Genomic DNA, 27,117 nt, shown 5'->3' on the forward strand with positions numbered 1-27,117 from the left:
CATGCTCACCAGTCAGTTTGCCTCCAACTCCACATTTGACCCTGCTAACCACCCGCTCTCTGACTTTCCTTTGCGTACAGACGCCACGCTAGACGATCTGAAAATCACACCTTCTCAAGTGCATGCTATCATAAAAAACCTTGACACTTCAAAAGCATGTGGACCTGATTTCATCCCGGCTGTGCTATTAAAAAAATGCTCCGCCGAAGTAGCTCCAGTTCTCTACAAACTCTACAACAAATGTCTTAATGAATCTTGCTTTCCGAACTGCTGGTAAACTGCTTCTGTGGTACCAGTTTTTATGAATTCTGGTGAAAGAACTGACCCAGTAAATTATTGCCCCATTAGCCTCCTCCTACTTTTCGCCAAAATATTTTAGCCCATAATTAATCAAGCTCTAGTCCATCATCTTACAAATGCTAAACTTCTGACCGATACACAATATGGATTTAGGCAAGCCCGTTTCACAGCAGATATCCTAACTGTAATCTCTGAACGTATATACTATTCACTGGACAAAGCAGATGTGGGTAGAGCGGTAGCTCTAGGTATATCTGAGGCTATTGACAGGATATGGCATGAAGGTCTTCTCAGGCAAATCAAATCGTACGGTATCACTGGACAATTACTTAACATAATTAAATCCTTCTTAGATAAAAGAAAAATTCAGGTTGCCCTTGACGGTCGTACATCTAAACAATATGATATAAATACGGGAGTGCCTCAGGGGTCTATTCTTGGACCTTTTCTAATGTTCATAAATTACCTCCCCGACAAAATTGCCTCTGACATGGGTATTTATGCTGATGACATCACGCTCTACAACAGACACGACAGGAAAACAAATGAATACATATCTATGGAAATGGCAGAAACACTAGAGGATGACCTCCAATCTGTAATGGAATGGAGACAAAAATGGATGGTCACATTCAATGCTGCCAAGACTAAACTTGTTTCCTTCAATAATTACAAGAAACCTTCTCTACCACCAATAGCAATGGCCAAAGATTCATTAGCTGAAAGTACTTCTTTTAAACTCCTCGGCTTAACGTTCACAGAAAATGTGAGTTGGAACAATTACATTGAGAGCATTGCCAGGACCACTGCGAGGAAGGTAGGCTCTCTCTACCGTGCTAGAAAACTACTAACGCCCGAACGTATCCTGTACCTGTATAAGGCCACCATTCGCCCATGTATGGAGTATTGTTGTCATATTTGGGCTGGTGCGTCTGCTACTAGTCTCTTACTCCTAGACAAGGTTCAAAAGAAAGTCTCCAACCTAATAGGTCCTGAACTGTCATCTAAGCTTCAGCCTCTGTCCCACCGACGTAATGTTGCATCTCTCTGCCTGTTCTACAAGTATTTTAATGGTGAATGCTCCGACAAACTCCAAGCACTTGTGCCCCCATGACGTAAATACCCTCAACAAACCTGACAAGCAGCTAAATCCCACCCCTTCACAGTAGAGATCCTTAGATGTAGGAGAGCTTTCTACTCCAGTAGTTTGTACCCCAGAACTGCTAGACTTTGGAATTCCATTCCAAGTCCCTGCTTCCCCAACTGTACTGATATGCAGAAGTTCAAGTGTAACGTGAACAGACATCTTGCTGCCCAACTCCCTACATAGTATCCCAGGAGCTTATGTCCCTGATAGTAGCCGCCTACACCAAAGCGGCAATGTGCCTTGTTTGGGGTGAAAATGTAAACAAAAAAAAAAAAATGTTTTTTAAATCAAGCACAAAACGTATGCAAAATCCCACCCCTACACTAGAAATCCTTAAATGTTGGAAAGTTTTCTTCTCTAATAGTTTCTTCCCCAAAACTGCTAAAGTTTGGAATTCCCACATGAGTGTCTGCTTCCCTGACTATACTGACATGCAGAAGTTTAAATGTAATGTGAACAAACATCTTGCCGCTCAACTACCTGCATAATATCCCTGTATATTTGGTCCCAAACTGTAGCACCTTATGTCCAAGTGGCACTTTGCTTTGTTTGGAATGAAATTACAGTAAAATAAACTTAAAAATCAAACAAAAAACTGTTAATTCGTTCAGGTGTTACAACAATGGTTCAACGCAATGAAGACGGATAGGGGATCTGAGTCTCTGATCAATGCTTTACATGTAGTTAAGCTGAACATGACCCAATTCATATCTATTCACAAAAGCAGTAGACAACTTGAAGTCCAACATACCACTTAATTTACCAGAATGTACTGCTACCATGATACATAGAGAACCAAGACTTCAATTGCTTTAAACATGATAGATGTTTTGAAGCTAAAGTCCCCTTTAAAACTGCCAGCAATCCCTGCAAAAGGATTATAGAAAATGTGAGTCATATGCTTAGCCCATCAAGTCCAGAACAGAGGCTTTGCCCCCTCCATAAGTTCTGCCAAAGACCAAAAAGGACCTTAACAGATGTGTGTCCTCTATCCTGAAAAAGCCAAACTCTTTGCCAAGAACTTTGTATCAAACTCAACCCTATACAATCAGGCGCATCTACCTCTCGAATTTCCTTTCAAGACCAAAAGTAATCTGAGCGACATCCCCATATCTGTTTGTGATGTTGTCACACTCATCAAGAACCTTGATGCCAGCAAAGCAATTGATCCTGACAATATTCCAGTTATAGTATTCAAAAAGCTGCAACCACAAATAGCACCCATTCTTATGAGACTGTTCAATCGATGCCTAAAGAAGAAATACTTCCCAACACTTTGGAAAACCTAAGCATAAATTAATCTGCCCAGTATTTAAAAATACTGGAGAGGTTAGGGTTTTAACTCTCAGTACAGACCAATTAGTCTTCTGTGTGTCATGAGTAAGTTGCTTGAATCCATGATCCGAGAAATTGTCAACCATCTCAACAAAAATAACCTATTCAGTGACAAGGAGTATGGTTTCCATCCTGTGAGATCTGCAGCTGATATACTGACTGTGATTTCACACAGAATCTGTGAATCTATCAATGTTTTTTTTATTTTTTATTTTTTTCCGAACAATAGTTCTTAGGGTATTTGGTAGGGTTTGACATAAAGGTCTACTTCACAAGATTTCCAACTATGGAATATCTGAATATGTCTTCTCAACAATCGAATCTTTTCTCTCCGATAACTTTACCAAAAAAAGAAACGGGCCCCAACTCTAATTAGGCCCCGTTTCTTAGTGTTTTGTCTGAATGAAATGAAACTTTGGTCATAACTAGTTTATTATATTCAAAATATCACATCAAAACACAAGGGTCTCTGGCCTTTTTTTCTCCGTTCTACTGCATATGTTCTAGATGGACTCCATTTAGCTTCTTTTTTTTGGGGAGGGGGCTCACCCTGTACAAGTAGTCATTGATGGGCAGAAGTCTGAATCTCAAAGTATCAATGCTGCTGTGTCTCAAGGATCCATCCTGGCCCAAACTCTCTTATTTTCATCAAAAATCTAAATCACGTTTGAAATTCATTTGTCAACATATATGAAAATGAAAATGACATCTAAGGCAACACTTTAAAAGCCAACAATAACCAAGATCTCTCTGAGTCTCTCTCCTCCAGCTTTGGACATGTTTGCAATGGGGTAAAAGGTGGGTTGTTAATTTTAATGTATCCAAAACCAAGCTTCTATCTTTTCATCATAAATGCTTTTTTTTTTTTTCTTTTTTTTTTTTACAAGGTGGTCACCACTTATCAAGGCCCGGAAGCCACTCAGGGATAAGGGTTATTGTAAGTACAGTTTTAGTGTGGAGATTTAATAAAGTGTCTACTTAAGGGGGCGGTTCATCAGGAATTTGTTTACATTGAACTTGAAGACATCCAGGTTGTAGTCAGGTGGGAAGCAGGCAAACGGAACAGAGTTCCACAGGCATGCAGTTCTAAGAAAGAAGCTTTGTTCATGGAATCTACGTTTTGATGTCTGCTTGGCCTCAACTGATATGAATGACTCTTACCGCAAAAAAGCTTTCTTCTTCAATAAGCTTCTGATCTGAACTTCACTCCTGACCTGAAATGGAAGATTTAAATCAAATCTGTTGTCAAAGCCACAAGAAAAATGGTTGCCTCATTCTATCGCTCTTAGGTATCTTAGTTCTGACGAAATTCTCTACCTATATGAGAGCCATACATGTCTTATGATGAACTACTGTTGCCACATATGGGCAGGAGCTGCTTAGGATTTCTTGTCCTGTCTTGACAGAGTTCAAAACTGGCTTTGAAAACTAGTAGGTGATGGCCTTTTCTCTTCCCTGCAACCTCTTTCTCAAAGAAGAATCGTTGCGAGCTTGTCTCTGTCGTTATTTTCATGGCAAGTGACTGTCGGAGTTTCAGTCTGTGGTTCAGTCTCTTCCAGACTCTTACAAAAAGGACTCATCTACCTACAACCACTATCAACAATTTCCTCGACTCTCTATCCGTGCCTTAATCTAAACACAAATTCCATGAACAAGACTTGTTTTCCTATAACTGCCTGCCTTTGGAACTCTGTTCTGCTGGGCTGCTTTCCAGTTAATTATAATACGGTCATCTTAAGGTCCAATATAAACACGTTCTTGTTGAGTTGTCACCTTATATAATCAAATTTTACCCAATTTTCACTACTAACAATCACTACGCTGTTGTCTCAGTGACCACCGTACTCTCATTAGCCCTTATCCACTTAACAAGGGTCACCACTTATCAAGGCCTGGAGGCCACTTGAAGATAAGGGTTAAAGTGTGTACTGTAGCCGTTGGACAATAGTGTAGTAATCGTTAGTAGTGGTCATTTGGTATAATTTCATTATGTAAGAGGATATTTCAGCAAGAACTTGTTTATGTTGGACTTGAAGAGGACAATATTGTAGTCAGCTGGAAAGCAGAACAGTTCCACAAGCAGGCAGTTCTAGAAAAGATACTTTGTTCATGGAATCCACATTTAGGTTTAGGCACTAATAGGGAGAGGGGGAAATTATTGATAGTGGTTTTAGCTAGCTAAGTGTTTTTATTTTTGTTTTTTTTGTGAAAGTTTGGTAGGTGGGGGGGGTCATAGATTGGAGCTCAGATGAGCACTTGCCATGGAAATAACGATAGAGCAGAGACATGAAATAATATGGTAAAACAAAAGAACCAAACCAAACTCCATGGATAAATAAATATTTGAAAATATAAAAAACTTGAAGCATAAAAATATTTTCCAAAATTATTACATTTGGTATTTAATAAGCTGAAAAATGATTGATATGCCGTAAAACAAGAACATGCAACCAATCAAATGTTCTGTTCGTCAATTGCTTTTCTCCAACTTCCTTTAATTGAAATTCATTTTTTTTTTTACAACATTGTCATCTGATGAACATGAATGATATTCAATAATTTGAAAAACAAATAAAAAAACATCGTTAAAGGCTGCGTTATTATATTTTTGTAGAAAACTGCTGACTTGTACTATACATATTTCTGACTTTAATTAGCTGTGAATAAGAATTAGATTTAAAAGTGACAGTTTCTCCCTCACGAATGCCCTATGTTACAACTGGCATAGAAATGGCAGCCACTTGAGACATGAAGTAAAACCAATATGCAAATGTATTTTTCCATGAATAAATGTATGTGAAATGTAGCAAGTATTCGTTTCATGATAGAAATCCTATTAGACTCTTCTAAAAATTTGTGATCAGCTTAAATAGAAAGTTTCATTAAGCAATCGAAAAAAAAAAATATTAGCAAGGCAGAAAATCAAAAACTGACAAAGCCTAAATATATATTAACTAGAATAATATACTTTCTGGATGGTTTGATATTCGACTAAAATCACTGTCTATCAAATGAATTAAATTACTTTAACAAAATGATGTAAACCTATTAGAACTTTTTTGTTTTGTTTTTAATTTTCACCCCAAACAACACATATTGCCACTTGGAAAGTAAAGAGCTAATATTTGGAATCATTCCTAACAAGTTGATTAGCAAGATGTTTGTTCACATTACATTTAAACTTCCGCAGGTTAGTAGCATTATAAGTGTATGCTGTATTTTCGTAAATATCGGCAATATTACATACCTAATGTGCTTCAACAAGTCGTATCTTTTTTATTTGTGGGTCAATTTTTAAAAGAATTACATCAATGGAAAGAGAATAAACTAAGCATTCCCATGATAATTTATTTTTTTTTTATGCGTTCAATGTTTTGATGCTCCTAGTTAAAAATATAAAAACTGTAACAAATTACAGCAAAAAGGGAAACTGTTTTTTCAATGTTTAGATTTCATACGTTACGTTTGAATACGTATGCACGAGGTTAAATTTGATTGCGTATGACTGAAATTTTACAGGCTATATAAGCATAGAAGTCTATCTCTACTGGAGTTTGATTTATATTTTTACGACTAGAGGAAGCAAAGTTACGGCCGAGCAAAGTTGATGAAAAATATTTCAAAATTTATAAGATAAATCAGCATATATCATCCATTTTTATATAGATAATAGTTTCAGAATTATTTTCATGTATAATATGTAAATATTTGATAATTATTAATTGCGCGGAAATTTCTTTAAAATGTTATCTTTTATAGAAATTCAAATCCGTTTAACAGAAAAACGGCTTGCAAAGCACTAATGCACTGAACCGACTAAAGTATTCTCTTAAAAATAGAAAACTGTTTTTCTGCTTTTGTCTTACTATACTAATCATTTTTTATTCTGAGTTTGTCAATTTAAAAAAAATTATTTTCAAGTTTTTCAAATTTGATTTCCAAACAATACTGAGCCTAAACTATTTTGTTGTTTATAACACTTTTAGTACATGTGTACTTTTAATGCACATGTACTAAAAGCATTAAAAACAACAAAATGTACTAAGTACATGCATTTAACTTCTTCCTTGTATTTACGGCAGAATTGTATTTTTTAGTGGTTAACAAAAAAAAATATAAATATATAACAAATAAAAGATACTTGTGCATTTATGCAACCATGCTGAAATAATAACATTATTATTTAGAAACCCATTCTTAACATGGGGAAGGAAGGGTGTTTTGTTAACTATTCTGTACTTTCACTTAACAATTAAATAAAAAATGATATCGTGAAACTTGAATTTATTTTTAACTTATTGTCAAGACCATTTTTTCGAATTTGTAAAACAAACCCGTTTTATTTTTTAACTGAGAATATCTAAATAATAATAATAATTAGGCGGTTCAATAAAGAATTTCATTTTGATGCATTTTGTAAATTTTTACCTTGTTTCCACCTTAACACTTTTTTTTAAATGACTACCTTTAAAGGTTTTCGAGTATGCTGAAAACAAATATCGCATTTAAATTTTCTGCAAATGAGTAGCTTTCCAGATATTAAGCAATGTCATTTCTTACATTATTGCTGGTGGCCATCTTGGTATGCGTGTTTGCGCATAGCCTCTCGGGGTTGCGTTTGCGCATACCAAAATGGCTACCAGCACTAACATAAGAAATGACATTGCTTAATATCCGGAAAACTACTTATTTGCTGAAAGTTTAAATGCGATATTCGTTTTCAGCATACCCTTAAACCTATAAAAGTAATCATTTTAATTGTTAAGGTGAAAACAAGGTAAAAAAATTGCCGTTTTATTTCTGTTTACATAATTGAATTTTCAGTAAAAACAACAGTAGAAATGACAAAAATTACCATCAACTGGTGAATATATAGTTGTTGCTTATCAGGATTCCTGGTATCCCGGTACTGTGAAAATTACATTGAGGATTCATGTAGAGTACGATTTATGGTTGTATCTCAGAAAATAGGGGTATATTTTGTGCCAGATAGAGAGGATTTACAAAATTGAAAATTGGACTGGTCCCAAAATGCATAAGTTCTGGTTGTCTATGAGAATTTCCATCTTTTACAGAAATCCAAAATCCATGAAAAATTTTCTTCAATTTATTTCTGAGATTAATTCATATCTACTCATATTTTTTTTTCTTTGATACCGCCATGAATGCTTTTTTTTTTTTTTCATTCTTTTTTCTTTGATACCGGCCATGAATGCTCTTTAGGCATTCAATGGCTACACCCAAGATTAAGCTCTCTTTGGTGAGGAGGCAGGAAAATACCTATTCTCAATGAAGCTATATTTAAATACCATTATAATAGTTTTGTTCATAAATATATATGATACCATGCGCACGTTTAAAAAAATTGAAATTTGTACATCTTAATTTATAATTCATGGCTTATGGTAAAGAGATACATCAGATTTGACTGCATAATCAGAAAGAGCACACAATTTTACATAAGAGTGCCAAGTTTCATGTTAAGGTTCGTAATTTAGCCCACTTTTTCTAAAGAAAAATGTCCATGGAAAAGCATGAATTTTGGCACTTAAAATTCTCATAACTTTTGAACTACTGATGGTATTTGCATAATTCAAACGGTTTTAAGCATCTTTTACATAACTCTTTTCATGCAAGTTGATAAAATAACAATTATCTAAAAAGAAAAAATGAACTTGTAATGCTAAGGTTAGTACTGTCAGAATAGCAGAAAACAGAGAGGGAAGTCCAAAGTCTAGTAATCTGAGGAAAGAAACTATTAGAGTAGAAGACTTTAGGTATCTAGGGATTTATATACAATAAAGGGGTGGGATTATGCTGCTTGTCAAGTTGGTGTAAAGTATGTACATCATGGGAGTATAAGTCTTAGGAGTTTATCAGAGCATATTCCATTCAAGTACTTGTAAAGGTCTACCTCACAAGATCGCTAACTATGGAATAGCTGAAAATATCCTCTCAATTATTAAATCCTGTCTCTCTGATAGGCTTATAATAGTAGTTGTTGATGGGCAAAACTCAGGAACTCATAGTATTAATACTAGCCTTCCTCAAGGTTCAATCCTGGGCCCAACTCTCTCCCTGATCTTCATCAATGATCTCCGAAATCACCTTAGGTCATTCATTGACATTTATACAGACAACACCACAATCTATGGAAACACTTCAAAGGCTCTCTCTTGAGAGCATGCTGCAGGGGGGGGGGGCTGGTTAATTTTCATGCGTTGAAAACCAAGCTTCTCCCCTTTCATCAAAATTGCTATGACTCCCCCCCCCCATCATGGCCCAAATGAAATGAATGGCTCTTGTCTTGGAGAAGCTCCATGTCTTGACAAGCTTCTGGGACTGACCTTCATTTCTGACTTGAAATGGAACACCTACATCAAATCTGTGCCAAAATTGCTGGAAAAATAGTTGGATTACTCTACTGCTCCAGTAGATATCTCACTACTGATGCAATCCTCTATCTGTATAAGAGCCAGGTACGCCCTAAAATGGATTACCGTCGCCACCTCTGGGCAGTTGCTACTACTGTGCCCTATCAAGCCTTGACAGTTAGAAACCGGCTTTGAAATCTAGTGGGTAATGCCCTTTTCTTTTCCCTGCAACCTCTTTTCCACAGAAGAGACGTTACAAGCCTCTCTGTTCTATCATTATTTTTAGGTGAATGTCACTTTTCTGATTTTAGCTGAAGTAGATAATAGGCCATACATATGCAATCAGTTCACAGGAATTTATTTTAAACTGCAACAAAAGTAAGATGTCATATGCTACATGTTCACATAGCTGCAATATTATACTGTCTATCAAGCTCCAACCTTGGGCCTATCCCCACACTGTTGCATCTGTGTTTATTTTATGAGTACTTTAATGCAATATGCTTCAATGAACTTGCTATACTGATGCCAACAAGTACTCCCCTACCGATGTGACCCTGTTTAACTGACTGTGCAAACATGCAAAATCTTAAATGTAATGTGAACAAACATCTTGCTGCATAATTTCCCACTTAGAATGCTCCTCTAGATATGCATCCTAAGTCACAGAAGCCCCTTACATTACAATCGCAATTACCTTGTTTGGAGTGAATGATAGCAAAACGGAAAAAATCCATCAATTCATAAATATTCTAAATTTAACGTACTATGGAATATTTTAAAAGTTTTCTAGGTTTTCTTTTTTTGTTTTTTTGGTGGGGGATATAATATGGACATAAACTCCCATTTTTAATTTCTGAAGTCTCCCTGAACTTAATATTTGAATTTTGGACATTTTCTATACTCAAAATCATGTAATAAGAATTGTAGACATATCAAAGTTAACTTTTGATGTCATGGTTACATGGCAAAGAGAGAAAGGGGGGAAAAATTACTTGCATTGTAAAATTTTCTTTGAATTCAAAACTGCATATCATCATCAAAATCTAAAAATGCATTCCGTGCTTGTTTCTTTTTCAAGCATCCTGAAAGATGAGATTATACTTTCCAAACTTTCAAAAGAAGCTAAAAAGTTCAAGCACAGATAAGGGCGTTTGTTTTGTTTGTTTTTTTCTTGTATATTCGTTTGTAAAATTTATCAGAAATTGAATCTATAGATAAACATTTTATTTTAAATGTTTTTGTTTAAATGTTTTATTTTAAATGTTTTTTTTTTTTTTCAGTTTTATAAGGTTTTTTTTTTGTCTTTGATAATAGAATACATAAAATTTATTCCACAAATATATAACATTTGACAAAATATGGATATTAAATTTAGAAACTTCGGAAAATCTTTGCCAACTACCAGGTTTAAAAAGCCTTTTGTAAGTAAGTTACTAGTAATGGGACAATTCCAATGCAATTACCGATTCTTTTTAAAATCTTTACATATTTAACTATTGAGTATTTTTTATTATTAATTTTCGGATTACCGTAAAACCCCATTTAATATACGCATATATTTTTGCAAATGTGCAAAACACTTGAAACAAAAACAAATTAAAAAATATCAATTTTAACCTCGACAGATAGGCACAATTTTTCTCCAATTCTGATGGCCTCAAAAGTTCTGATTTTTTTATTGTTGCAACAGTTTTTAGAAATAAAAAAAACTGTTTGCAAATTCCAAAACATTGTTTTCAGATCTTGAATTTTAATGTATTGATGAGGAAGCCATTCTACCTATTCGTTTATGAAATTAAATCTTATACTAAAAAAAACAGAATTCTTGATGCCATGAACTTATTCGCTGTGAAATATATCTTGATAAAGTATGATGACCTGAGGCCAGCTCACACTCAAAATATTATCATGTAAATAATCTAACTGAATTATTCAACAAACGAAACTAATTATTATATACGAATTCCTAAGAGGAATCAGGTTTTCCGATAAAATATAGCTTCAAGCATTTATGTACATATAAATTGGCTTATATATTTCACATCTCTTCTAAACAGACATTCGTGTTTTAATCTTTCGATATGTTTACTTATTTGTACTACTATTATCATCCGAAATATGCGTACAAAATAATTTTTTGCTAACGTACCAAAGCTATTGAATATTTTAATTAAAAGAACTTATTGGTCCACCGACTTAGTCTGATTTCGACCCTAGAATTCACTCTTGTTTTAACTCTTCTTGTCATTCAGTTATCGAGAAGTGTTGACATGCCATTAAATTTAGTTCCTATAGGATAGAGTAAAAAATATTAGTTAATGGGTAACTCACCAAGTCCCGAGTGTTAATGGGGCAGATTGATGAGCTCCAATTTCTGGTCCCCCCCCCTCACCAGTTTTTCACAAAAAAAACACCCGTCTAGCTGAAACCACTGTCAATTTTCCCCACTCTTTATCTGTGCCTAAATCAAAACGTAGATTCCATGAACAAAGCTTCTTTCTTAGAACTACACGCTTGTGGAACTCTCTTCCATTTGCCTGCTTCCCAGCTGACTACAACTTGGTTGTCTTCAAGTCCAACATAAACAAATTCTTGATGAATTGCTTCCTTAAGTAATCTAATTTACCAAATTTCCATTACTAACGATTACTACAATGTTATCTCATTGACTACTGCACTCTCGGTAACCCTTATCCTCTTGGTGACTCTTATGTAAAAAAAAAAAACAATCTTTCACTTGGTGCTTGTATCACTAAGTGAAAGATTCTTATGGAATATTGAGATAACCTGCCCCCCCCCATGTAGCATATAAATAGTGCCACTAATAAAAATAACAAAAAGAAAAACATGATTTTTATTAAGTACTAACCTTCAAATGTCATGTGTCAAAATGAGATTATTAGTTTGTAAATTACAGTTAAGTAAAGCTATTTTTTTTTTTTTTAATTTTTTTTTTTTCTACTCTTCTCCACTCCAAGCAAGGCATACTGCCACTTTGACATAAGGGTGGTATTATTTGTAACCATGGATACAGGGGTCCAGGTAAGATGAGCGAGATGTTGGTTTACATTACATTTAAACTTCTGCATGTCAGTATAGGCAGAGGAGCAGAAAGCAGGGAATAAAAAAAGCTATTAGCGTATAAAGCTTTCCGGCATCTAGGGATTTCTACAGTGAAGAGGTGGGATTTTGTTGCTAAATGGATATGTCGGGGGTATGTTGGTCAAGGGGGTACAAGTGTAATGAATTCATCAGAGAACATTCCAGTAAAGGTTTTGGAAAACAGACACAGCAATGCAACATTACAGCGATGGAGCAGGTGCTTGGGTGATAATGTGGTACCAATTAGGTTGAAGACTCTTTTGTGGACCCTATCTAAGAGAGAGAGACTAGTGGTAAATGCATTAGAATAGATGTGGCAATAATACTCCATACATGTGTGAATGATAGCTTTTTAGAGATACAGGATACGGTCAGGTTTAAGTAATTTTCTAGCATGGTAGAGGGAGCCCACCTTTGCAGCAGCCTTCGCAATGTCCTCAATACTTTCAAAACAATAGAAAACTCAATTTTCTATGTTAATAAAGCATTGCCTTTTGATAAGGAAAAGTACTATTCATACAAAGCAGTTGATAAAGATTATTCAAACTCTGCTCATCGGAAACAACACTCAAATGGTGGTATGCTAACTTTAAACATGGTTGTATGATGCTAAACACTCGGGTTGCTCAAATTCAATAATTGTTCCGGTAAACCTCAAAAAAGTCCACAAACTTATTTTGGATGATTGTAAATAGATCGCAAAGGAGTGGAAGACAACGGTATTCACCATTTTATGTGAATATTTGTCGAAGAAATCTATGTTCAAAGTGTGTGCTGCATTTGCTCTCAGTAAATAAAATAAATAAAACGTGTCATTTATACAACAAAAAGAGGTTTTATATATCCATATGCAATTATGTACTTTTGGTGACTGTCGTCCTGGTCGATTTGATCTGGCTTCATCCTGAGCATGAACTGCATCTCTAACTATTGCAGTTCAGTTTCAATGATTCTGGGCCAGATCGTAAGAAATGACTAACCACTCCAATTCCAGCGCTGGTGACCAACTACTTGTGGAGAATATATGATAATACCGCCAGGTCATCCTTAATTGTTGTTGCCCAGGTCTTCAGCTGCCACTAACAAGTTTGTGCCAGCCAGGTAGAGAGGAAGGAGAGAGAGGACTTTGTGAATGAGTTCTCCTTCTGTTCAACAAGCTGCATGCTGGAAATGTCGTTGAAGGACAAATGGTAGGGAGCATAGGTTTAGTCTTCGGCGGAGAGTAGATCTGGTCCAGCACTAGAATTGGAGTGGTTAGCCAGTTAATGGTTCTCATTTTTGTTATTTCGATTAATGTAGTCAAGTAAAAAGTTCCATGCAAAGGTCCATGAGAACCTTCAAATTTGTAAGAATAATTTTAAAAAATTTAGTAATCAAATAAAAAATAGAATTTTTACTTGATTAAATATTTCGAAATAAGAACAAATGATTTTTGTTTTAATTTAATTATTTTTACTGCAATAATTTATATCGGTTGAAAATAGGTTAAACTTTAAAAAATAAACAAACATTGTTCCTATTTACAATGCCTTCCCACGGAACAGAGTTAGACACCAGGGTCGTTTTTTAATGTGGAGAAAAGGAACAAAAATAAAAATTGTCTCAGTCGTGAAGGATCTCTCCTCCACTGACAAAGAACAAGAAATTGAAATGTAGCATCTGAAGAACAGATACTACATTTTGATCTTGTCCCGAAGTCCAAACAATGGTTTTGGTAAAAAACAAAAAAAAAAACAGTCCATTGATACCAGGGGCGTGAAATAAGTAATGCCCCTGACCCACTTCCAGTTGTTTGATCTAGCTGAAATTTTGCATGTGCAATGATTTATATCTCTACGGGTTATGTGGCAAATTACAGCTCTGAACTAATTGTGGTTTCTGTTTTACATGTGTTTGAACTGAGTCAGGTGTGAAATGGAGCCTGTTTAATCAAGCAGTGATCCGGTTTTTGTATTTGAAAGGACGCACACCACAGGAGACTTTTGATGAAATGAAAGAAACTTATGGTGATAATGCCCCATTATATGACCTTATAAAACGCTGGCATCGTGAATTCAAACATGGCCGGAAGTCTGTGGAAACAGCTCCCAGGCCTGGTTGCCCACCTCCCTTCTGCCATTGATGAGGAATCTGTCCATCAAGTTGAGGCTGCCATTTTGGAAGATCGGCGCATTACTATTCGCCAAATAGCCCAATATGTCAAGATTAGTACAGGGTCTGTGAAAACTATCATTCATGACCATTTGCATATGCATAAGGTGTCTGCCAGATATATTCCCAGGTTGCTCACACCATTCCAGAAGTGAGAACGCGTTCAGTGCTCGAGGATGAATTTGGAGATGTGCCAAGAAGATGAGTCAAAGTTTTTCAAAAGACTGATTCCACAGGATGAAACCTGGGTCCATCACTATGATCCAGAGACCAAAGCCCAGTCAATGCAGTGGAAGCGCTTGAACTCACCACCTCCAAAGAAGGCAAGGGTGCAGCCCTCCACTGGCAAGTCATGCTCACAGTCTTCTGGAACTAGGACGGAGTAGGGATGACAGATTTCCTGGCAAAGGGTACCACAATTACAGGAGCCTATTATGCTTCACTTTTGAGGAAATTAAGGGACGCTATCAAAATCAAGAAGAGGGGTAAGATCAGCAAAAGTACCCTCCGCCTGCAAGACAACGCTCCAGTCCACAACTCGCATGTCGCCAGATCAGAAGCACGGGCGTGTGGTTATGAAATCCTTCCCCATCCTCCCTACTCTCCTGACCTTGCACCCTCTGACTTTCACCTCTTCCCAGCCATGAAGTTGTTTTTGAAAGGAAAGTATTTCTCAGATGATGCAGCCTTGATTTCTGAAGTCACGTCGTGATTGGAGGACGAACCTGGGGTGTTCTACAAAAACGGTCTCTAGAGCTGCATCAAACGATGGGAGAAATGCATAACTCTGGGTGGTTCCTATGTAGAGAAAGACTAATAACTGTGCCAAGTTTCGTTGCTCTACTACTATGGGAAGTGGGTCAAGGGCATTATTTATTGCATGCCCCTCGTAACAGCCTACTGCTATGAATTTTTAATAGGGGCATGTGAGTGAGAAAATATAAAAGTAGAAACAGGGAGACAAAAAGTACACTAGAACTAAGAAAAAAATAAAAGTGCTGCCTACATTAAAAAAAATAAATGTTTACTATTTTTTTCTTAAATGCGTAAAAGAAAAAAAACGAAATTGAATAGTCATAATGAACTCGTTTTAATAGAAATTATTTGATAGACATCATCTTTGTTTATTTATTGAAAAGTTTCGCTAAAATAAGGACCCTCCCCTCCGAAAAATGCACCGAACATAAAAAATATATTCCTCCTACTTTTCTTTGAATCTTTCCTTCATATTTAAAATCACCTACTAAAACCAGCAACTCAGGTTGTGTATGTTTACAAATGATACATGCTTTGGCAGTCAACTGGTGTCAATTAAAATGTGGCCTGTTTGAGTTTCTTGGCTTCTAGGGTCCTAATTCAATACTTCATCCTTCATGCATTGTCTGGAGTGATTTCCATAAAAAAATAAAGTATATCTATAAAAGTGAAATTGTCTCTGTGTCTGTACATTTCCCTACCAAACTACTCTGTCAGTTTTCAGTCTGCAGACTCCAAATTTGACATAAGGAATATTGAGATTTGGGAAAATCCTTTTAATTGGTTTTCAGCCAGAAATTTGGCTGTCTAAGTTCAATGATTTGACCTATGAGAACTCTACCAAACTCCTCCACCAATTTTGTGTCTAAACACTTGAAATTTTAGATGTAGCTTACTTGAACATAGATCAAACTTTTTAATTTGATTTGAGCCCCCAAAGAATGTTAAGGAGTCAAAAGTGGGGTCAAAGTTTTAAAAAATTTGACCTCTGCCGTCTCTACCAAATTACTCAGCCAATTTTTGGTCTAAACATTTGAAATTTTACATAAGATGTATTCAGACATAGGGCAAGCTTTATAATCGGTTTTTGGCTGAAAATTTGGCTGCCAAGGGGTCAAATTTCAAAAGATTTGACCTTTGCAGTCTCTAGCAAACTATTCAGCTAATTTCTGGTCTAAACATTTAAAATTTGACATAAGGGTAATCAGACATGCAGCAAGATTTTTAATCAACTTGTGGGCGAAAATGTGGCTGCCAAGAGGTCAAAGTTAAAAGAATTGACCTTTGCAGACTCTGCCAAACTCGAGTCTAAACACTTGAAATTTTAGATGTAGTTACTTGGACATGAGTCAGACTTTTTAATATATACATACATATGCAGATAAAGTTATGAACAGTACATAGGGTTTGAGCAAAGTCAAATTTTACCTAAAATGTGTTGTTCTATTTGTTGGGTCTGGGAATTATTTAGTGATATTTTATTCCGTACAATTAACTCAGTTTCTCCAAACGTATATATCTGTATTACGAAACGAGAGTTCAACACTTGTTTTCCTAGGCTGGGCCACCAATCACTAGCCTCTTCCTCTTAGAAAAGGTTTAAAATAATCTTGTATGGAAGAGATCTTGCACTATCTACTATACTCTAGCCTCTGCCTCATCGCATCAATGTTACATCCATGTGTTTGTTTTATAAATACTTTAATAGAATGTGCTCCAATGAATTTGCTGCACTAATGTCCTTAAGTATCCTCAACCAAGCCATTAGTCAGCATAATCCCACCCCTTCCTCTGTAGAAGCCATAAATGCTGAAGGGCTTTCTACTTGAATAGCTTCTTTCTTAAACTGCTAGCTTTTGGAATTCTCTTTCTACCTACATGTTTCACTGACTTTGAAAAAAAAAACAAAAAACATGCAGAATCTTAAATGTAATGTGAACAGACATTTTGCTGCATAATTTCCCACTTCGAATGCCCCTTTAGGTATGCATCCTAATTCACAGTAACCCTTTATGTTAAAATCACAATTACCTTGGTTTCAGTGAATGAAAGTAAAAAGGAAAAAAATCCATCAATTCATAAATATTCTAAATTTAACTTTGTATGCAATATTTGTTTTTTTTTCTTTTTTGAGGTGGTGGTGGTGGGGGGAGCATAATATGGTCACAAACTTACATTTTCAATTTGTTAAGACTTCCTAAGCCTTAAGTTTTCTAGAATCAAAACCATGTAATAAATTTTAATCCAAACTAGGTTAGACATGAGGTTTAGTATCTTGATTTTTAATCTTCATAAAGGGACATAAAAATGGTGCAAGTTTTCTTCTGGGATTAAATTTTACCAATCCTGGGAGTGGTATTTTTTTTAATTTGTTAAAGATGTGTTTGATTTAATTGTACAATTTTTTTTTTTAAATGCGGTTGTGACCCATTTGTCACCAAATGCCAACCCCAATGCTGTTTCTAAGATTTTCATTTTCTTTGCTATGAGCCAAAATCTGCATTTATCTGTGTCAAACTGGAAGCACATCATCTGTCACAAACTCAAAACTGTTCGTAAACTGTTCCTGTCATAAACTGTCACAAAACTTATTTCCAACTCTTGAAACTGTCCGTAAACTTACTTCACACATATTGACGTCCATTGTCCAGTCTTTTTGTCCCCATTCAGCAGCACTCCTTGATCAGCAATTTAACTTCTGCTTCCTTTGTGTTCCATGGTGAATAATTTTTACTTACTATAACCCCTGCTCTGGCGCTCAAATCATACCCTATTTCTCTTTGTTTTTTTTTTTTGTTTTTTTTGACACTTTGGGGAATGGGGTAAGGACATTGATAGTATCACAAGGTGACAATCTTCTTTTAAAAGGTTTTAATTCTTTATTTATAGAATCCATGTTTGCAGACATATTTTCTTCACTGGTTTTTACATGATGTTGTTATATGTCCCCCCCCCTGTATCAAAAGTTGTTTTCTGCTGTATTGCCATTTGGTGAATGGATTCTGGACCATGCAGTAGTCTCTGGTGGGGCCTCTCAATGCCATACTAGTGGGTAATTGTTACAGCTTTACCTTATCATGTGTTACAAAAAAAAAAAATTCTTTGTTACTTTTCTCTCTTTGTTTCCCCTCTCTGTCCTGCTCTAAGCAAGTCTGACGACCTAGTTCACAAACTCCAAAATTCCATCATGACAAGTTTCAATAAAAAATACACGATTAAACCCGGATCTGAAACTTCCAATGTAGACCCCCACTACCATGTCTCCTTCTCCAACATCAGGGGTCTACGTTTTAACCTTCCAGAGGTTGAAGCCCAATTACAGGAGACTAAACCAGACCTTTTATTTTTAAGCGAAACTGGAATTGGACAGACTATTTCCCTAAATGAGTTCGTAATTAAAGGATAATCTAACCTAACTTCCAAATCTGACCCTCAAGATCGCCATGGGCATGGAATATGTGCCTATATAAAAGATGGCTTTCCATGTGGTAGGGACATCTCCAGAGAAGATCCTAACTTAGCCTATATGTGCTTCTGAGTAGCACTAGCTCACACTACGGCATTTATATTTACTCTCTATCGCCTCCATAACAGCGGAGTTACTATCTTTAAAAGCATATATGAGAAAATTGACCAAGTTCTATCAACATATCCTTCAGCTAACATTCACATATGTGGAGACTTCAATGTTCACAATGTGGAATGGTTGACCCACTCAAATAAGGCCGATGATGAGGGGAGATTCTGTCATGATTTCTCCATTGCTTATGACCTCACTCAGATTGTTCACGAACCCACCCGTGTGCCCGACAATGACGGCCAGTATGCAAGTCTCCTAGACCTTTTTATCACAACTTGCCCTGAACTATGTTCAGTTTCCGTTCTGTCTCCTCTTGGATCTTCCGACCACTCAGTTGTATCAATTAAGATAAAAATGAAATGTAATAAGTCCTCAGACGTACCTCTCCATCGTACAGTATATCAATACACTATGGCTGACTGGGATAGTTTCCGTACATTTATATCGGATCTACCTCTGCGTTCCATGTTTAAAAAGGATGTGTCGTCTATAGTATCAGACCTGACAGAATGGTTAATTCTAGGTATAGACAATTTCATACCCTCGAAAAAGTTCCAGCAAAAACCTAACAGCCAGCCATGGTTTTCTCCAGAATGTGCTGCTGCTATTGCGCACAGAAATCACTTTTTCCACTGCTTCCAACGTAATAGATGTATGGAAATTAAAGCCGCTTTCAGGACTGCCAGCAACCATTGTAAGAAAGTAATAAAGAACGCAAGAGAGTTGTATGCTCAGTCCGTCAAGTCCAAAGTAGCTGAGCAGCGGTTTGGTTCCCACCAGTTTTGGCAAATTGCAAACAGAATCCTGAACAGAAGCGTGTGCTCTATCCCAACTATCATCAATGGACCTGAGTTAATCTCGTCAGCATAAGACAAAGCCAAACTCTTTGCCAAGAACTTTGCAGCCAATTCTACCCTTTGCGACCAAGGCCACCAACCCCGAATATTTTCTCCTGTATCAGAAAACACACTATGTGATATACAAATATCTGTATGTGATGTTGCCAAGCTAATCAAAAACCTTGATTCCAGTAAAGCAACCGGCCCTGGCGGTATTCCAATTATAGTACTCCAAAAACTTCAACCAAAACTAGCACCCATACTTACAAAACTGTTTAAACATTGTCTTAAGGAAAATTGCTTCCCATCACCCTGGAAAATCTCATCAGTATGCCCTGTATTTAAGAATTCAGGCGATCGTTCATCCCCCTCTCAGTACAGGCCAATAAGTCTCCTGTGCGTCATGAGTAAGTTGCTGGAATCTGTGTTAAATAGAGAAGTAATCAACCATCTCAGCAAAAATAACCTTCTTAGTGACACACAATATGGTTTCTGTTCTGCTAGATCTACAGCAGATGTGCTTACAGTTATATCTCATAGGATTAGCAAATCTCTCGACAGAGGCAACCTATCTAGGACAATTGCTCTTGACATATCAAAGGCCTTTGATAGGGTATGGCATAAAGGTTTACTTCACAAGATCTCCAGCTATGATATAGCTGGAAATGTATTCTCAATTATTAAATCATTTCTCTCTCATAGGTTCATAAGAGTAGTAGTTGATAGGCAAAAATCAGAAGCTCACAGTATAAAAGCTGGAGTCCCTCAGGGGTCCATCTTGGGCCCAACTCTTTTCCTGATCTACATTAATGATCTTGCAAATCACATCCTTACATCATTCGTAGACATTTTTGCTGACGACACTACCATCTATGGTAGCACATCTAAGACAGTAAACGACCAAGTTCTCTCTGATTCTCTCTCCTCTGATCTTGATCACGTTGTACAATGGGGAAAGGAGTGGCTGGTTACTTTTAATGCATCTAAAACCAAGCTTCTATCTTTACATCATCAACGTTCTGATCCCCATCTGCCATCAATTAAAATGAATGGCTCTCGTCTTGGGGAGGCCTCAAGTTTTGACAGACTTCTGGGCTTGACCTTTACTCCTGATCTTAAATGGAATACGTACATCAAATCTGTTGCCAAGGCCGCTGGAAAAATGGTCGGATCCTTCTATAGATCCAGTAGATATCTCACTGCTGATGCAATTCTCTATCTATATAAGAGCCAGATTCATCTAAGGATGGAATACTGTTGCCACATATGGGCAGGAGCTGCTAGAAAAGACTTGTCCTGCCTTGATAGGGTTCAAAATAGACTTTGTGGCCTGGTGGGAGATGTCCTTTTCTCTTCGCTGCAACCTCTATCTCACAGAAGAGATGTTGCTAGTTTGTCTCTGCTTTATCGTTATTTTCATGAAAAGTGTTCAACTGAGCTTCAATCTATGGTCCCCCCTCGCCAAACTTTCACAAGAAACACTAGACTAGCTGAAAACATTATTCTTAGAACTGCACGCCTGTGGAATTGTCTTCCGTTTTCCTGCTTTCCAGCTGTCTATAATATGGTTGTCTTCAAGTCCAACGTGAACAAGTTTCTGATGAGCCGTTCCACTTAAGTTAACAAATTTACTGAACTTCCATTACTATCGATTACTATATTGTCCTTTTGACTACTCTAAACTCTTTAACCCTCATCCTTGAGTGGCCTATCGGCCTTGATAAGTGGTGACGCCTATGTAAAAAAAAAAAAAAAGCCTCTGATGGATAAACAAACGGTTATAAAGAAATGTGGGAATATATGTTTCTGTTAACAATTTTTGGTTGTAAAAAAAAATAAGAAAATATAAACTTTCTGTGTTTACTTTATCGAGAACAGATATGTTTGGTGTCGAGCACAAGTTTCTTAAATAAATCACAAAAATAAATATATAAGCTTTTTTTATTTAAAACAAAATAGAACAAAAAAGTATCTTTTTTTTCTAAGATGCATCTTCCTATCTCTGTAAAATATTCTGTTGGTTAGTCTGTCACACATATATTAGAAATAACATTTTCGTTGGTTTGTCTTTTAAAGAGGAGACTTTTGTTTGTTCGACCATGCTGCATGTCACAAAACAGGCGAGTTTATTCACAAAGTGATAGCTCATAAACGACTCAAAGATAGGCTAGCTGAAAATGTAGTTACATGCCGTCAAACCTCCCTCTGGTTCACAGGTTGACCATTTTTGCCATTAGTCCTAGGACTGGCTGCCTATAACTAGCTTGCTCGCTGCAAACCATAGTGCATGGTCTGTGTTCATTCGAGTTTTTGTTTTCTATGGGATGAACTGGCTCAACCTATGCTGAGTGCATGCCACCTAAAATTTTAAAATTAAGTTAGAAATATTTTTTGTTGGTCTGTCATGCATGTGTTAGAGATAATGTTTTCATTGGTTTGTAAGGCATACATAAGAAATGACGTTTCTGTCACACATACTAGAAATGACATTTCTGTTGATCTGTCATGTGTGTGTTAGGAATTATATTTTTTATTTGTCTGTCATGTGTGTACAAAATTATATTTTCTTGGTCTGTCACTCATATATTAGAAATAAAATTTTCATTGTTATTCAATGAATGTATCTTCAGAATTGATTTGTTCTTGTTTACTTTGCATCATTATGTATCACTAACAAAACAGAAAAAGTATATTCATCTCTCTCTCTCTCTCTCTATCTATATATATATATATATATATATATATATATATATATATATATATATATATATATATGTTTATATAATCTTTGGTTTTGTTTGTTAGAAAGAAAACCAACAGAGTACTCAACTCTTTAATAATAAGAGTATAATATTTATTAATGTTATAGAAGATTAGGCCAAATCAATATTGTAGCCTAAGTTCCAAGCCTAGGGAAAGCCTGGAACATAAACTAATGTGGTACTTCAATTAATGTGATTTATCAAAGACCTTAGAAAAGTTAATGGTGAAATAATAAACAAGAGAAATTGTTTGGGGGGAGATCAAGAAAGAGAACGAAAATAAACCAGAAAGAAAAACTAAGTTCTCCTTTGTGAGGTCAACCATTGCATTCCAGGAATCTGAAGTTTTATGTTCTTTTCCGTGATCCCCACCCCACCAATCTTTTGTAGGTTTTCTACACTATTTCTCATAAAAGTAGTAAAGAAAAACCATAACTGATATAAAATATTTAAAAAGTATGGAATTCAAATAGGAACAATTTGCTTGAGTGGATAAATTTGTATTATTTGGATTTTTTGGACTACTGTTATCATTTTGAATGTTATTTTCATAACGTATCGGTTGATGTAACCTTCGACCTTCTTCTGATTAAACTCAGGAATCTTTCTGTCAAACTTGAGAATGTGTACCAAATTTTGAATGGAACTCTTTATTTAATACACAGGAGTATATTGGTCTCATTCCATCAGTCATAACTGGGTAGAAATTCTAATTAATTTACAATTTTGAGTATTACCTGTACTGAGGATTTGAACCTTCAACCGCCAGAAGATTATAACTTTACAGTTGAATTCACCAAGTACTTTATCCATTACGCCAAGTGTTCTTGCAAACAATCTTAATATGAATTTCAAGAGCCTTAGACCTGATTTCCAAGTTTGACGAGATATTTGAAGAAAGTTGGAGGTTACATCACCTGAAACATTGTGAAAATAATATTCAAGATGAGACAAGTAGTTTAAAGAATCCAATTAATATGTATAATAAATCCTCATCTCAAAATTTCAGAAACGTAAATGGATGAATTATTTTTAATTTAATTTGTGACATAAGAATGGACCAAAATCCATTGATCAGTGTTTTCATTGTAAATGTGGTTGGAAAACGCTAGGTGACCTTGCTAGTTTTAATATTTTTGTATTATATGTTATTATAGTTGGTAATCTCAGATATATTGAAATATTTCTTTTGTACCTTCTTTTCACAGGTTAATAATGGCTTCTCCTGGCATCCAGTCAGAAACTGCCAAAGGTTCTCCTGTCAGCTGTCGAGAGAAAAGACAACCCTGGCAATGTCAGATGAGTGATGTTGACTTCCAACTGTCTCTCCTAGCCAAATATGCTGGGATAGAGTTCCATCCTCGGGTTCTAGAGTACGTATAACCTTTTTTTGTTGAACCTCTTATCTGAAAATGCTCACAATTAAGCAACCGTAATAAATGTCTTATTTCCACAATTTTGTTCAGTTTTTATGTGTATCTTGCAGGCACCCTTGACATTGCTTTGGACTGAATGAGGACCCCTTTATACATATTCTCTTGACCCTTATCCTCATATTAGAATTTTTGTAATCTCTATGAATTTCAGTTTTCACCTTATTAACATAAAGCACTGTCGCTGTCCTTCATAGATGGCTGACATGGTGCAGACCCCACAATATTATTGTAAAACTTCTCTAATTCCAAATTCATACCAACATTGGATTCATCTTAAAAGTAATCATTAGTTAGAATAAAAGGATATAGGCTAAATTTCAGTATTATAGTAAATTTGTATTCCTAAATTTAATGTAAAATATGTTTTAGAAAAAAAAAAAATGGAATTATTGCATCAAAAGTTAATTTATTTAAAAATATCAATACAGTGCTCCTTTTTTTCTTTTTCATAGTGAAAAAAACATAGTTGTACGGAAGCAATTAACATTTTATTTCATGTTTAACACCTGTATGTCAGTTAACGGTTTGGAAAAGAGTCTAGTGTTGATAGGCATGAAGAAAAAAACAAATGGACACATATCCAAAACAATGGCAGAAACCTTATAAAAAGACCTCTAGTCTGTAGTGAAACAGGTCTGTGAATGGATGGTAATAATTAATGTTACTTAAGAGAAATTTTTTTTTTCCTTTAACAAGCTTTCTCAACCACCGATAACCATGACTAATAACAGCCTACCTGATAGCTCATCCCTCAAACTCCTCCGCTTAACATTTTGGGCTGGTGCATTTACCACTAGTCTCTTTCTCTTAGACAGGGTACGAAAAAGAGTCTCCAACTTAATGTCCCTCACTATCAACTAACTCCAACTCTGAGTAAGTATGAGGGGAAGTAGGAAATGACCACGACAGAAGTGTCACTGTGATCTTACAATGTATATCATACCATGCTTGGAACGAGTCCATGTCCTAAATATTGCCAATCTCTATGAGTAATTTTGAAGATGAGGCAAAGTAGAGCATTTTACAATTTACTTGACGTTTTGAATTTTGTAATTTTCAGAGTTGAGGATCATGCATCCGAAAATAAAATTCACAATTTATTTTCTGCAAAACTGGTTTTATTTGCAATGTAAGACAATAGTGCAACTATATACAATACAGTCAGCAATTGAATTATATGTGCATGAGAAAATCACAATTTTCCAAGAGCGGATGGTCAATGTCATTATAAATTACAGATGACTGCAATAATACAATATGCAACATAGTTAAATTTGTGCAATTTATTTTAATAGTCCTACTTATCTATATATCTATAAAAGTATAAGTTGGTTTGAGAATACTTTTTAAAGATCACGTCAAGCTGGTCTAATTATTATACTTGACTCACTGTCTTTAGGTTTCGGTTTCAGCTTGAATATCTTTTTTTTATTACAAGAAGTGAATTGTTTAGAAAAAAACATAATACTCGCTTGGACATGTCTCAGTTCTTTCCATTTTTCTTACCTCATATTTTTTAAGGAATTTAACGTCATGTTTATTACCTATGGTATTTCTGTTTATAATGAATAAAAATACTGCATTAATTAAAATATAATATTTATGCTTAATTTAAAACCGGGCAATGCTGGATAATGGACTGGTATGCTATAAATGCCATGTATATTGCTTGCACATACAATAAAATATTAAGTTTACAAAGTTATTTTTAAAAAATAAATGTTAAAAAAATAATTTTTTGATACTTTTGTAGAATAAGAATCGTGTTATCGTCAGAATTTTCCGGGCAGTTTACATAAGATGTTTGAAGATGTGATTTTCTTTTTTATGCAAATGCTGGTCAATTTTTTCAATGTAACAAAATAATTTTACAAAGGTAATTCAATGAAAAATTAATTAAAATAATGAAAACAATTTTTTTTTTTTATTGTTATGAAAAAAATACAACAGAAGTTGCACAATTTTTACTAAACTTTAAATTAAAATCAAGAAACAAAAACATTCATTATAAGGTAAGTTTCATGAATAAATATTTTTGAATAACAAACAACTGATAGCTAAAAAAAATTTCTTTTTAATGTTTGATATGATTTTGTTTAATCAATGGTTTCTTGTGTTTGTTTTTTAGATTTTTTCTTTTTGACTTTTTATGATTTTTTTTTTTTTTTTTTTTTTTTCAAATCCAGAATGAACTGTTTTTTATGTTTTTCTTTTTATTTAAAATTTTCTTTTTTTAGAATCGAGAATAAAATGTTTGAAGATTTTTTTTTTTTTTTTATCAATTTTCTTTTTAGGGTTAAATGCAGCATCTGTGCTAACTCTACTAAATTCACATTAAGTTTAACCAGTTTTCAAAAAATTTATTGAATTCAATTTTTATTAAATTTTCCGCAATATTTTTAATTGCGTTTACCAGTTGTTGTCTCATCCAATTTTCGATAACTCAGTGTTTCAGCACCTTCTGGTGTTTTTATGTAAACTGCCTGGAAAATTCCAGCAATAGCACGGTCCTTATTTTGTATAAGTACCTATGTTTCTCCAAAAAGAAAAAAAAATTCAGCAGCTTCCATGAACAAATATTAAACATACTTATCTAACAGTATGGTTGCTCTTTTCCTGTGTTTTTATCATGAAAATAATTTTATTAGATTTTTGAATTATGATGCATTGACTTCAAATACAAATAAGAAGTGAGGATACATAAATACATTAAAACGTCTCTTGTGCAATAGAATAATTTGTATTCATTTTTTTAATGTCAAATTAAATTAACTTTATTTGTATTATTTAGATTTATCTGACTACTCTTCTCATCTTTAGGTTTCACAATTTTTCTGTTGATGTAACCTCTGCAAGGACCCATGGTTTCATGGATAAAGTACTTGGGGAAAATTCAGTTATAAAGTTATACTCTTCTGGAGGTTGAAGGTTCAATCCATGGTGTGGGTGACACTCAAAATACAATTGCAAGTTTCTTTAGACTTTTACCGAGTCATGTCTAACTGAATGAGAGCATGCTATCCCCATAGATTAAATAAAGGGTTTTGTTTGAAATTCTGTGCAGATTCCCAAGTTCAACAAAGTACACCTGAAGAAGGTCGGGGTTTACATTGACCAAAACGTTGTGAAAATAACACTCAAGATAAGGAAAGTAGTCCAAAGAATCTAAAAAATAATATTCAATTCTCATTATTACTTTGTACTCCTTTCAATTTTGGATATTGTGTTTTGGTATTGGTCCCACTATCCTAGAAATAGGAGACAATAAATAATTTCTTTTTAAAATCTATACTATTACATATAATATTACTGCATAATTACTTTGAAAGAAG

At 35.0% G+C, this 27,117-nt stretch overlaps 1 protein-coding gene across 1 annotated transcript in view; it reads left to right on the forward strand.

Moving 5' to 3' along the window:
• The window catches only part of LOC145243908 (uncharacterized), a 35,891-nt gene that overhangs the window by 4,675 nt on the left and 4,099 nt on the right, over positions 1 to 27,117 (forward strand). The window contains exon 2 of the mRNA XM_080107018.1: positions 23,558 to 23,722. Within this exon, the coding sequence (XP_079963144.1) occupies positions 23,565 to 23,722 (158 nt within the window). The 5' untranslated portion in view covers positions 23,558 to 23,564. The remainder of the gene's footprint in view (positions 1 to 23,557; positions 23,723 to 27,117) is intronic.

The sequence above is a fragment of the Euprymna scolopes genome, chromosome 22 (assembly GCF_053919585.1).
Source record: "Euprymna scolopes isolate OS-2025 chromosome 22, ASM5391958v1, whole genome shotgun sequence".
In the NCBI taxonomy this organism is placed as follows: Eukaryota; Metazoa; Mollusca; class Cephalopoda; order Sepiida; family Sepiolidae; genus Euprymna; species Euprymna scolopes.